This window comes from Paramacrobiotus metropolitanus, unplaced genomic scaffold (assembly GCF_019649055.1).
Source record: "Paramacrobiotus metropolitanus isolate TYO unplaced genomic scaffold, Prichtersi_v1.0 Parri_scaffold0000182, whole genome shotgun sequence".
Lineage (NCBI taxonomy): Eukaryota > Metazoa > Tardigrada > Eutardigrada > Parachela > Macrobiotidae > Paramacrobiotus > Paramacrobiotus metropolitanus.
In genome coordinates this window covers 105,526-119,377 of record NW_026570402.1, presented here as the reverse complement: position 1 = coordinate 119,377, position 13,852 = coordinate 105,526, and the positions used below count along the sequence as shown (strand labels likewise).

The 13,852-nt window shown below is 42.9% G+C and overlaps 1 protein-coding gene across 1 annotated transcript; it reads left to right on the top strand.

The window, feature by feature from the left end:
• The first annotated feature begins 555 nt into the window (after positions 1-555).
• On the top strand, positions 556-2,654 carry LOC129600542 (BTB/POZ domain-containing protein 1-like). The gene is made up of 7 exons (XM_055499098.1): positions 556-737; positions 844-1,126; positions 1,211-1,395; positions 1,589-1,724; positions 2,080-2,274; positions 2,347-2,536; positions 2,617-2,654. The coding sequence occupies exons 1-7, from the start codon at positions 556-558 to the stop codon at positions 2,652-2,654; spliced, it is 1,209 nt and encodes a 402-aa protein (XP_055355073.1).
• The last annotated feature ends 11,198 nt before the right edge of the window (positions 2,655-13,852 follow it).

Sequence of the window (13,852 nt, the reverse complement as noted above, 5' to 3'; positions counted from 1 at the left end):
CATTTAAATACGAAAACAAAAGAGATCACACTTCGTCGTCATATGGATCAATAGACCTATTCTCTAACAAAAACAATGGAGTCATCAATAGACCCATTCTCTGACAAATACTTGTTAATAACCTGTTGCTTCGAAGTTTTCTTTAATAATTGCTCTCCTTTATTCTTCCTTTATTCCCTTTGTGTTTCGAAATTCGTTAAGAAATGTTAAGTCACCGATTCTCCGTGACCGGAAATAGATTCTGCACCGGACTGGGCGATTTTGCGGGAAATGGTGGCCGCCTGCAGGCGCTTGCTGGACAGCAAATGATAACGTTTACAGCTTCCTCTGACGTCAAGGTCGCCCTTAGAGTACAGTTACTACAGTACTTCTACAATCACTGCAGACTGCAGAGTGTACTCTGTACACTTCCAAGTTCCACCAAGCCACAGATAAATCATAAGATTGATAACTTCATTGATTTATAATCCTTTCGCACATTTCTGAAATCTTGTTTGGCTCAGAATTCCACTGGATTAGGACTTGATTTTGCGTTTCATGGCAAATGATTCCACCATGTGTCTAAACTCGCCACCGAAGACCAGTGAGGCTCCTGCCATTACTCTCAGCGCAGAACGTCGTGGCGCTGTTGGGGTGCTTGATCGCATGAAGCGCATGCTAGCCAGGGGAGAACTCAGTGACTTGCAGTTCGTCGTGGGACGCCGATTTGGTACTGAGAAAACGTTCCCCGCGCACAAGTATATTTCATTACAAAATTTATGAACTGAATTACTGATGCATAATAACTGTAACTATTTGCGATTAGGCTGTGTTGGGAAGTATCGTGAAATAACTGTTCTGCAGGAATATTGTGTGCAACAGCAGCGATGTGTTCAACGCGATGATTTGTAACGGTGTGGCTGAATGTTGCCCTTTGGTTATTCACTTTCCTGACATTCCTTCAGAAGCCTTCGCCAATCTGCTGAGTTATGTGTATACTAATTCGGTGGAGGGCATCAACGAAGAAAACGTCTTCCCAACACTGCACTGCGCTGACAAATTCGGGTTTTCCTTATTGGGGGATATTTGCTGTGAATACATTATCAAGCATGTGAATGCGGATACCTGCCTCACCACGCTAGAAAAGGTTAGATTTAAAAAAATGTTTAAAATGTTTAAAATTCCATTAAATGAAACTAAAACTGATGGGTTGATACTTTTATTTCCATAGGCCAGCCGTTGGAGTCCTGACCACGCTAAGATTGTGGAGAAGTGCTTGGAGATCGTGGACACTTTTAGTAACGAAATTCTACGGTCGAAGCAGTTCAGCAGCATTGGACACGACAGTCTGCAGATGATTCTGCAGCGTGCATCTCTTTCCGCAAAAGAAAATATTGTATACACGGCAGTGAACAGGTAAGTACCGCTCGAAAGTATCAAGCAAAGATGAGTTTCTGACTTTCTGTTAAAGAATGCGGCGAGCGCCGGAAATAGTCTCGAATTTCATTCGTCTTAGTCGTCTAAAATACATTTATTCTGAAGTTTTCGTGAAAATTATATAAATCCGATTTTAAAATGTCTCCCAGACAAATGAGATTTTTTACTAAAGGTGGGCGCTGCAGAATTGTGAGGAACGCAACTTGGAACCGTCCGCTGCCAATCGGCGCGAAGTGCTGGGTGCGGCGCTCTTTCTCGTCCGTTTCCCGCTCTTGACGGATGCTCAACTGGCCGCTGGACCGATCCAGGTGAAAAGTTGTAAAAAAGCAGTAATGATTTCTTTACCACTAACTGATTAAGACTGCATTCACTACTTGGGTGGTTTCCCTGGCGTATTCGCAAAGCCCTTTTTATCCTAACTGTAAAGTGTGTTTCGGACCTGCCGTTGATTTAAAGTCCTGAATCTGAATCAAAAATCAAAAATCTTGAATCTTTAAATGAAACTTAATCAAATTTTGAAAAGCAAAAATTGCTAAGCAGCCATAAGTATGACGGCTGCGAAACTGCAAGCGAAACTCTAAGTGGTTTTGAATCATTGTTAGTTAATAAATATACTGTAAGCACATTACTTGGTCATTTGATTAATTCATATTGGTTGCGTAGAGTGGACTACTGCTGCCCACCGAGCTGCGTGATATCTTCCTGCACAAGCACGCCCCGGAAAAGCTAACATTGCCCTTCTCGACGGAGCCGCGCGGCTACAGGTCCAACACCACATCGGGCAAGACGTTTACGAAACTCCAGAAGGGGACTGTGACCAAAGCTGCAGCGGTGACTGGTACTCATGGGAAATTACCGGTAACTGAGATGTCAGTTTTTTCCTAAACTGTATTTTATGTATCAGCCCGTTGAATAACATCTTGTGTACAGGTACCGGCGTCGCATCATGAGCGCATGCTGGCGCTGGCAAAATTGGCTAATAGGCTGTCCAGCGATGCCGACAGTAGCACAGCTAATACAGCTGCTGCGGCGAATATTAATCACCCCGCAGAGCCGTACTATGGAGACACGGTATACAACCCGAGCCCCGTCAGATTGAAGGTCGTGTACGGGCGGGACGGTACCTGGGAGGCTGACACGCAGTGTTGGGAATAGACGGTACAATCTGCGGGTCTGATGTTTGCTGATAAATTGTTCCAGGAATGGAAGACACGACCACCCACGGACTGTTCAAATAAGTTCCTTTTTTTCGCCTACTCTCAGATATGGAATAGGCATATCATCATGAACCCAAAGCTGATATTGTTCGGATTTGTGTATTCTTCTTTTATTCTTGCATGGATATTAGCCATTAGGGATTATTTTCGTAATCACATGATTCACATCTTAGTATCTTACGTGCAGCAGTGCATATGAACGACTGACACTGAGCGTGGAGTACGTACAAATAGCTTCCATCGGATTTGCATTTTGAAATAAACTTTTCCTGCCTGTCACACAGACACGTAAAGTACATATTCGTATGGTTAGCACCAAATAAACCCTGCCAACAGAAGCTTCGTTTAAATAGAACGGAAATGCGGTAGTAATATTCACATTCTGTTATCCATGTACCGTGATGTACGGAAACGTTGTTTGCATGCAGTATGCAAAAACCAGCTAGCAGTTGTTACGCACTATCTTTCGAGAAGGATTTCCGACTTGGTAGAAGTCCATTATAATCTTATACAGTGCAAGAAACGGTTTCTCGGTCTCCTCTGCATTTCTTGTGATTGGCGGCCGCTGCAGAAAATCCAACAAACCGGAAAATGGTAATTGCCTTCTAATGTGTAAATTTTGACTGTAAAATTAATTAGTGTACCCGCGCTTGCATTAAGTATTTTGTTATCGTGATGGCTATTGCCTAATAAAATATAATTCATTCGTTTTAGTGTTTTGGACTGTGAGGAGGAGTGGCTCCTCCGTACAACTGCGCTCGCTGTTAGGTTGTTTTGCTGTTCTGCTGTTATTTTTCTCTATCTACCAGATCTTCCTTCAATCTGGTAGTATTCGTTTACTATGAGTAGGTTTCGTCGTCTGAGCTGTATGCTTTTTCCTTTTGCCCAGCAGCACTCTGGTGCGGTGACCTTTGGTGTGTTCTATGTGGGACGGACATTAAAGCGCAGTGTGTGGGCGTTCAGTTTCCGTTTCTGTTCGCCTACTACCCTAGTAGGAGTAGGGGAGAGCTAGCCGCTCATTCCCTGCTAGAGAACGGTTGACTATATTGGAAGCTGTCCACACGCGAGCAGCACGGCGAAATCGAACGCGCTACGTGGCGCAACCACTTTATCATCCGCAAGTCTTTATTTTTTTCCACATCACATTAACGAAGTAACTTTTACTCTTTACAGAACTTTTGCAACGACGTCGTTTTTGGTATATTTAAAAATAAGTCTGTGATGGGTTGGAAAGTGGTCAGTACAAACAGTCCAGCAAGCTTTGCTAATATACACGCTACAAAAGAACTCCTTCTTTTATTACGCAAGGTACTGTGCCCTGTAATGTTGTACTTGTGTATTTGCAGTTACAGGTTTTCCTTTTTATAGCTCAACAGAATGGAAAGCGTCAACCTTTGCCACTTCTTCGGACTGGCCATAACAACATCCATATGTGGCATTTACTGGATGTTCGCAGTGATGGAAGGTCTCACACAAGGAGCTCTGCCGGACGTGTTCGATAGCACTGTTATCAGGGATCCAACAACGCAACGCTCCTTAGTGTTTGACTATATTGAAGTGCGAAAGCGTAGCTAACTATGTGCAAGCGATGATGAAAACAGGCATGCAATCCTTTTTGCAGGCAGTCCGCTATGTTCATTCTTCATCATTACAATACCATGGGCGAATCAGTGTTCTGGCTTGCTGGGTGGATTAGCATTTCACCCTTAAACTGGCGCACTTGGGTTCGGACAGAATTCAACATAACTTGTGCAAGGCCAACCGAGATTTGACCAAAAATTTATGTCAGAATGTTTTCGGGGAATCTATATACTGGTCGCCACCCGGAATTACAGCCAGCGCTGACAACAAGTCACAGCAAATGGTTGATATTTTCTCATCGGGTCTGGTCATCTACGACATACGGACCGCGGGAAACATCTTCGCAAAACTTATAGCAGCTGCACAAGGTAAGCTCTCTGAGCGGCGGAAGTCTTAGTCTGAACCGGCAAAACCTTTTTTCGATCCCAAACACTTTCACCCTGAATTTATGGTAATGAGGCTGGAATTGAATTTTCGTCAGAACGGATATTTCCAGGGTGTAAATCTGCATTACCACGCTTTTCTCGGGTGTTATCGAGATTCAGCTGCAGCCTGCAGGGTATATCCACCATGCAATCTCGGTGGGCGTTATTATTGTTCCCGTTTAAATTTGCAGAATTTTCAAGTCTTCCGAAAATTCACGACTTTTGCTTCTATGCGCCGGGCTTTCCAGACCTACTTCGATTATGTGTCACAGTGACAGCCCAGATCCGCTTCGGCGGCCTGATGCAGACAGACTTCGCCGTGAGGTGGTGCAGATTAATCCTATACTGGCTCCCGATAAGGAAAAGTACGCTTTTTGGCAAAATTTACAACAGATTGGAGCGTTATGCAGTGGAGTTAGAAGGTCAAGTTGCGACTAGAACCCGTGAGCTGATGGAGGAAATGGACAAATGCGATGCACTCATCTCCCAGTTTCTTTCTAAGTACTGTTTTTGTAAATCAGTTTTGCAATCCAGGTTTTTAGTGAGTGTTTTTCATGCAGATCAGTGTCGAAGCAGGTGCGCGCCGGCGAAAAAGTTTCAGCTGAATTTTTTGAGTCTGGAACGGTTCTGTTCGTTGATTTATATGGATTCGCCGACTTTATCAATAGTGGTTCGCCTGAGATGACGATTTCCTTGATCTCGGCCACGGAAGCTTTTATCGATAGACGATAAGCTGTCCACGGAGTGCGAGGTGTACGAAGTAGAGGCAGTTATGGATTCGTTTATGGTATTCACCGATTAGGTTGACTAATTTATGGTTGCCCACAGACAGACACATATTCGTGTGCAGGTTGCGAGTGGACTGCCAGAGCGCATCGGAAACAACCACATCGAAAGGATGGTGGGATTTGCGATTAAGCTAATGGAGGCTGCCTCAGCTGACCTTTATGTTGAATTTACAATTTAAGATTGGCATGTATTCCGGTAAGCAAGGTGGTTTTGTGTATGGTCGCTAGTAAAAGTTTTGCGTCGATGACAACTGTTTTGTAGGTCCATGCGCCGCCGGACTTATGGGACTGAAACGGCCACGCTATTGCCTGTAAGTAAGCTCCATTATAGGATTACTCTTTGTTAAACATTCTCTTTGCGGAATTGTTCAAGTATTTGAGCAAGTATTATTTCGAATATTACGTATTTGAAAGCACTGGAAGAACGACTTTGGAGCCAAAATACCGAAGTAACAATCAAGCCAAAGTTCTCAGAATGGTTTTTGTGACAGATACGGTGACACTATTAACATGGCCTCCCGAATGTGCAAGCACGGCTTGCCAGGGCCCAGGACACATTCATTTAAGCCCACACACCAGGCACTTCTGGAGAACTTCCGCCAGTTCGCTGTCGAGTCAAGAGGACTGCAAGCGATAAAGGGAAAAGATGCCATGACAACATACTGGCTTCTTCTACCATCACACTAACGGTAACGGAAAGCTGAATAATTCTCGAAGAGATGCAGCTTCGAGACGGTCTGGAATTGTCGGGTAAATTCCCCGAATCTGATGGTTCCGGAGAAAGTGTTCATGGAGTGGAACGTTGCCAGCTTTAAGTTCCGTAGAAAAATCCCTTTTATCTCCTAATCCCGGTTATGGAGTATATTGTTGCATCACAAAAATAATACTGGCACCGATACAAGTCGATTTATAGTTTGTTAGTATTTCCTAATTTTGTATTCGTTTATGCATTTTGTATTTGCTACTTGTACAGTACATACAAATTACCGCCCTACCCATACATTAACAATTGCTACAAGGTTTGGGAGTGAATGAGTCGGTACTTGGCAGGCAAAGAAAACTGCCACCGCTGTTCGAAATACCACCACCAAAACCGAGCTCCCGCCGCTGTCCAGTCCACCGGTGGTTGTTTATAAATTTTTTTGATAACCAACATCATCGATTAACAGCCCGACATCGAGGCCTTTAACCCGTTGACGGGCATTGGTGTCTGGAAACGACAAGAGGTTTGATTTTTTCCAGCGATCGGCAACAGTTATTCGTTTGTTCCATAACGTATTAAGCAAAGGGAGTTTAAAGCAGCAATAAAAACACAATTTGAACTTGTGCCTTAAGTTAATTAGAACAATAGGTGCGCGAAAATCGCTAATTTTGAACTTTCTGACCTCTCGTAGGTCTTGCTAATTAACTAATTAGTGGATGAATAATTAAACCCGAGATAAATCAACCAGGTACAACTGGCAACCCTTTATTCAAAATGTCTTACACAGAATCTAAAGTTGAACCAGATGACCACAGTCCCTCAAAACGTGTGTCGTCTGCAACACCATTACCCATGAAGGGTTGTGAATACACGGGCGGAGTGCACTTTCGACAGATATTTTCATTACGTAAACGGAATAAGTTACTGTCGGTTCGGACGCAAAACATGCCATGTGGTTTGGTTGTCGAAAGCTGGCAGAAAAAATGGGGTTGCTGAACGGCACCCCGGGCGGTCGGAATGGTGGTCCTGATGCGTTAGTCCTGACTGTAATAAGTGTAATTCTACCGCCAGTGTACGTACTACGTAACTGTAAATGGCTGCACAACCTGCACTCTGCTGCTCTCTGCCTTCGATATGGTACCGAATACCGCTTGGGCAAGCGAAGCCTGAATTTAAAGAAACAGGCGAATACAGGTTCTGACCAGTCTCGGGCGACTGCAAATGTAATGACCACCTTAGTGGTGTTGACTACGATAGCATGTAGGTTACATCGGCCGATAATGTGTTAGAAAAGTGCGAATGACCACTAATATTTGGTTCGGCTGTCGCCTTTGCAGCTGGATTATACCACTTTCCCATTCCCACCACCGGCTATACCAGGAAACGTGCAAGTCCGAATGATGCACGCAGTGTAAAACTGTCGGCCTGTTTAAAAAAATAAAATGCAACAAGTGCAATGTTAAATTGCACATAGGCTGCTTCTTGATGTAAATGAGAGGGATGAAAGTTTGCGAAGGAATATTGTCAGCATCGCTTGTTTCTATATTGTTTTGTATGTGTAGTAGTGGTCAAAATGCAAGGAAACGCTTTTTAGCAGTTTTAAATTTTTGCTGACCAGTGGTCAAATTGTTGACCACTTCTACTCCTATTTTAAAGTACTTTTGAGCCATTTAATGAAACCTTTGTTTTAACTCTATCTATTAGACTAATTATTACAAAATTAGGCGTTTTAATATGTAGACCGTCCATGGGCATTGGCGTTGGCAAACGACATAATCACCACATGACCTATGGTCAGCACAAGCTCAAAAATTCCCATTCTTAATTGAATTTTTTCATTGCGAAATCGATTTTCAGTAGACAACGCATCCTTCGAACGCCTGGAGGGTTAACCCAGGAAAACCGGGTACTAGAAGGGGTGGGACTACAGTTTTGAAAATTGGTAGTTTGGGGTAGAAAAATTCAATTAAGAAAAAAATATTTTTTTCAGAATTTTAGCGACCATAGGTCAAGCAGGAGATGGCCATGTCGAACTAACACGCTTCGAACCATGTTGCTCCGACATGTTATCCATTGCCGTTTATAACAAGCGATAAAAAAAATCGCACAGAATATGCCAATAGCTTAAACGATAGGTCTCAAAGAGTACTTGAACACACGCCCATTACGATGGTCATCAAGATGACCAGTGGTCAAGGAAAACTTAGAAACGAAAAAATTCTAATATGCACCAGTACATAAAAGCTACTTCGATATTTCGCAACAGTTGTTCACTTCTGCTCTACGGTTTGGACAAATGGTCACTTGACTTATTGTTGACCGCAGTCATGGTGACGTCTACAGTGGAAGTGATACTATACCCGGTTGTGCAACCGAACATTATAGCAGCGATAGCGAGCAGGAAGCATTGACAACATATTCTCAAAGTGTTGTACCATTGACCAACTGTGAGAAAACGAGGTTATCGCGCGGTAGGGTCAATAAAGTCCTGCCAGAAAGCCTACTCGTATAATCTAACTTACGATTACACTTTATAGAAAATAACAAATACTCGCATTCTGAAACGAAGGGAGTTCTCTTGGTCGACTTGTGGTGGTAGGTGGTGGTGGTCGGCTAGCCGACTCCCTAAGCATCACGAATCATCCAAATTGTGTGGGACTGATTGATTGTACTTTGCACTGTCTATGTCGGCACCGCTACTAAATAATGCTGAACTGATAAACGGACGCCGCCTTTACTCCCAAATGCTCTCTTCCGTTATACTGACCGCTTTGCGCATACTGATTTCTAAAGGTTACGAGCGTTCATAAACCGGATGGTCCAAATGTTTTTGATGCTCAGTTAACGAAGCATAGACGCGAGATTAATAACTTTTGCAACATTTCACACTCATTACTACAGTCTAACACAGATTATAATTTGCAAAGAATATACGACTGTTCTCTGGAACAATGGAGTAGCTGGTAGGTTACAGTACATAGCAATAACAGCATTCCACACATAAGCAGTTGTACTGCAAAATCTTTAATTTTGATTGTTCCGGGTAATACGGGTTCAGAGCTACTCGCAGCAGTCATAACACAACTTGATTGCATCTTCTTCATATTACTTTGCATAGCGTTCAGTCAAAAATTACGTTTTTCGGATTTCCGATCACTGCTGACCACTGGTCACTTCACTGACCACTATGTACAAGTCAGTTAATACAGCTTTTTTGAGCTTAATTTTGATTGTTTGTTGTGTCTTGTACGACGCTTGTGTCAATAACTATGAATTTTCGACGCTTATTAATAAAATAGTATCATGCCCAACCGTGTCACAACCGACATGGCATTTTCAAGTGATCAGCATTGGCCAGTGGGCGTTAATTTTTGAACTTTGCTTCATGTTTTTATAAAGCTCAGCAATTAGTTCTCCTGTGATTTTTTTGGTAATTATCTAATGTGGGGGTGGCTGTATAGACAAGCAGGACCTCCGGGAGCCCAGTTTGGTCAGTTTTGATCATGTTTGGTCACCCTCTGGACCTTCCGGATATGACCCAGCTTACGGTTATCTATTTTAAACTGTCGTTTAACGTAACTTCTTTGAAACAAAACCAATAGAAACAACCTATGATCATAACAACGGACTATAGAGAAGAAGTCCTCCACCATGTCGGTCTAACACGCATAGTGTGGAACGGGTTAACAAGTTTTACAATACTGCTAAGTCAGCCAAGGCAATGAATGCTTTTACTTTTTATAAAGTAGCTAAACGAAATTATTCGTTCAGACCCATCGTGAATCAGAAGGAACATGGAGGCGAAGGCCACAGCTGCCTCTTGTATAGAATAATATGTACAGAATATATTCCAGAAACGGCTTCGTCGGCGATTTTTCGCAAAAATTTTCGTTTTCCCATTCCCATTACGAAATACCACTGCCATCTATTATGGTATTTCTCATTACCAGTTTCAGTCCCCATACGAAATGTTTGTTTGTTTGTTTTTTTTAATTACCTAACGGCTAACGCCTACAACAATCACGTATAACATCTGGACGAGGTTGTAGACAAGCATTCCAGATTATCTGTCAAGGACAGCAGCTTACACGAATTCCAATTCCCGATTCCCATTCCTAGGGTTTATTACGGCCTGTTTTTGTACACTGGTTTTTACCAATTCACGGGTTCAAGGCATCTAGGAAGGATAAAGTACCGTCTGTACTTTACATGAAGCACTGACTTTTCACTAATTCAGGGATTCACGGCATTTGGAAAGGATAAAGTACTGGCAGTATTTACTACTTTACATGAAGTGTTCACTAATTTATAGATTCACAGCACCTGGGAAAAAGATAAAGTACTAGCAACTGGCAACACTTTACACTGGCAGTACTTTACATGACGGACTGACTTTTCACTAATTCACGGATTCATGGCATATGGGGAGGATAAAGTACTGACAGTACCTTACATGAAGTACTGACGTTTTTAATAATTCATAGATTCACGGCATCTAGGAAAGATAAAGTACTAGCAACACTTTACATGAAGTGCCGACTTTCCTCTGATTCACGGATTCACGGCATATGGGAAGGATAAAGTACCGACAGTACTTTACATGAACTACTGACTTCTTTTACCATTCACGAACTCACGGCACCTGGAAGGGATAAAGTACTGACAGTACTTTACATGAAAATGCAGTAAAATAAGCGTTTCAGCAAGCGTTTTCAGGTGTTTGGTTCCTTTACATAATCTGCGCTAATCGACCCCGCTCTGAGTAATCATATTTTGTTGTGAATAGTTTCTTTGGCGCACCAAAAAAGAGTGAGAGTACAAATAATAATTAATAATTACTGGTTTAAATTTTCGCTGGGTTTACCCAAGTGCTGCGCACTATTTTTGGATTACTTGCTGATCTGATGGTAGGCCACTATCGCCCTGTATAAGAAACGGTTTCATTCGGCACTGCATTTCTCGGGATCTGCGGTCGTTGTAAAATATCCGACAACCCGAAAGAGGTACGTGCTTTCAGCTTAGCTACGTTGACCGTTACAGGAGTGCAGTGAAAGATCTGTCGCTATAAACAGATCTGTTTCACTAGAAGGACATAACGGCTGATCTTTTGGAATGCACCTTACTCATTTACTCTGTAGGATGTAAAAGTGTTAACGACTTTGAAAAAATCGTCCAATGCGGGCGGCGTTTTGAAGTGCTTGTGAATATGCGTAAATTTAATCGTGAGGTGGATTTGAATGAACTAATAAAAGGCAGCTGCATAGAAATAATTAAATCCGACCAGAAATATTGATTCCTTTTTGACCGAAAACCGTTTAACTAGGTCAGCAAATGTTAAAAATGGAAGCTCTTCCTTTTAAAAGAAGTATCATAATGTCGTAGAACAAGATTAGCTACGGTTGAATGTATGGTCAAATCACTTCCCAGCCACGCCTCAGTCGGTAGAGCAGCTCAGAATCTCAGCTGTTACAGCGATAAATTGACAGAAACTAATCACGAACACAAATACCTCAGGGATCTGTATTACAGTCCTACTACTTCTCACTTCCGGTCGTAGATGCTAGGGTCGGATAAGGCGAGCACAAAATCCGTATTAGACTATGAACACCAGAAAGGAGCCAGGATGGTGCAGTATTCTTTCCTACTAACACCCAGTCGCATGTGCAACATTTACAAATTAGAAGTCAATCTGCAGATCAGAAATCCCAAGTCTAAAACGAGACTGATACTGTTTACACAGATCGTCAGGACTTATATAGACTTCGAGGAGCATAAGATACAAGATGAGAACAGGCGGATCACTGGCTAATTAGTTAATACAACTGCAGTGACGCAGCAGAAGGCGTACAACAGTAATCATAGGTACGGTAAACAGGTAAATAGATGTACGTTCGGATTTGTGTGGTGTACTATCCTCCTCACACGTCAGTAGTATTACTTATACATAAGAATGATATTTAGTAACAGCATGCTTGGACTTATTGTCTGAATGTCTGCTTAGCCGATGCATTTCTCGAACAGTCATTTTTTGTCGCGGCGCTTTCGCAGTGAGTCTGCCGAGAAAAAAATATTGGAAACTGGGAAAACTCACAGGAAACACCTACATTATATGTAGTAATACTAAGTTACAACGTTCCCTGACTATCCAATATTGATGCTTTGCCAAGGCATATGAGAGAAATCTCTTATCAATTAGTAGCATTTACACTGGTGCTCGTGCATGCGTGATGCCGTCAATTTATCGTACTGGTAAAAGGGCAATATCGCCGGAAGCCCCGTGATTAGGTCTAAAAATTTGCGCTTATAAACTGCGGTGTTACGAGCAAACATAATAATATATATTAGATCCTAGCTCCCTTTCAATTGCTCAGCTCGGTTAATTTCACTCTTCTTCAGCCCAAGACCAGGGTCGTTTGTTAGGCACTGTTATTCATTCCTTTGATGATTGCCGAGATCACGACTCAACAAGCGACGGAATTATAATTTCCGTATTTCAAATCCACGGCAGAAATCACCCACTTTCGTTGAGATTATTGCATCCACGAACCGGCTTCCCTGTCCACTACAAGCCCAGCTTGTCCTACTACGGCGCGTAACGTGAAGATGATTTCATTCACTCCGCTCTCCACCCTGGTTGTTATGGTCTGTGTTGTTCCAGTGCTTAATCAATTAGTGGAGCGGAAGCCAGATGATCGTGCTGTCAATGTGAGCTTGCTAGTAGCCGGCATCACAACCGGAGGTTACGGCGCTCTACCATATGTTGAACCAGGGTTTTCCTTGGCTGTTGAGTACGTGAACCAGATATATAATGGCACAATACGACTGAACATTGAGTATGTTCGGGACCGGAACTGTGAGAACCTTACCGGCAATGTCGCCTCAATGTCGGCCGAGATTTATTATCGTCAGCGCAACGAGGGCAACGTCCTCGTGTCCATTTTACCAGGTAACAGTTTGCAAAAAATAGTAAGTTACCGTAATTATCGAAATTGCGGCACTGGGCGGCAAATAGTCCGAATTCCACGGAGCCGCTGCGCTTGTGTTTTGAGAGGTGCCGACCGTGCCGTTATTTTCAAACAATAATTTTTTTTTATTCGCAGCTGTACAAGAAATACACAATTCCAAACGTCAGCTACTTGTTGGTTCCTCAGTTGTGCGGTTTTTCGAATTCCAGGGTGTGGAATCGGTGCAGCGTTGGAATTAGCCCGACTCGGTACCCAATGGGACACTTTATGGTTTTCGCCGTGAGTACTTGGTAGTTGTAGCATGCTGCTCACCCGCATTTTAACTGCTTGGTAAGAAAGCACTGTTCCTAATGTTGCAGGGCAGGCGTCAGCCCAATAACACGCTCTCAACGGGGGCAATTTCCAACGGGAGTCTTCACCGCCTATTTCCGTATGCCGGACGGTGCCGAACTGTTTTCACAGTTGCTGAACAAATTCAACTGGACATCGGTTAATGTCATCATCGACAGTAGTTCGCCGGTCTTCTATGCCGAATTGGGAGGGTTACTCGTGACGCTGCTCAAGGATGAAAGACACATCATGTATACTGCATGGACCATTTCCGCGCAGTCAGCTTCTCCGTTTGCCGACTTTCCATCGATTCTGGAGAAGATCCGTGCAACAAGTAGAGGTGAGAAAGTGCGTTAGTTGAAAGATGCAGTCGTCCAGATCAGTTAAGCTGAAAGTGTATAATTTCTAGTTGTGCTGTACTTCGGTA

What these genes read in the sequence shown, in the direction of transcription:
- LOC129600542 (XM_055499098.1), top strand. Translation starts at nt 556, where the DNA reads ATGTGTCTAAACTCGCCACCGAAGACCAGTGAGGCTCCTGCCATTACT. An exon ending in TGGCCGCTGGACCGATCCAG is followed by an intron (nt 1,725 to 2,079) that starts GTGAAAAGTTGT and finishes TTGGTTGCGTAG; the next exon opens with AGTGGACTACTGCTGCCCAC. An exon ending in GGTCGTGTACGGGCGGGACG is followed by an intron (nt 2,537 to 2,616) that starts GTACCTGGGAGG and finishes AAATTGTTCCAG; the next exon opens with GAATGGAAGACACGACCACC.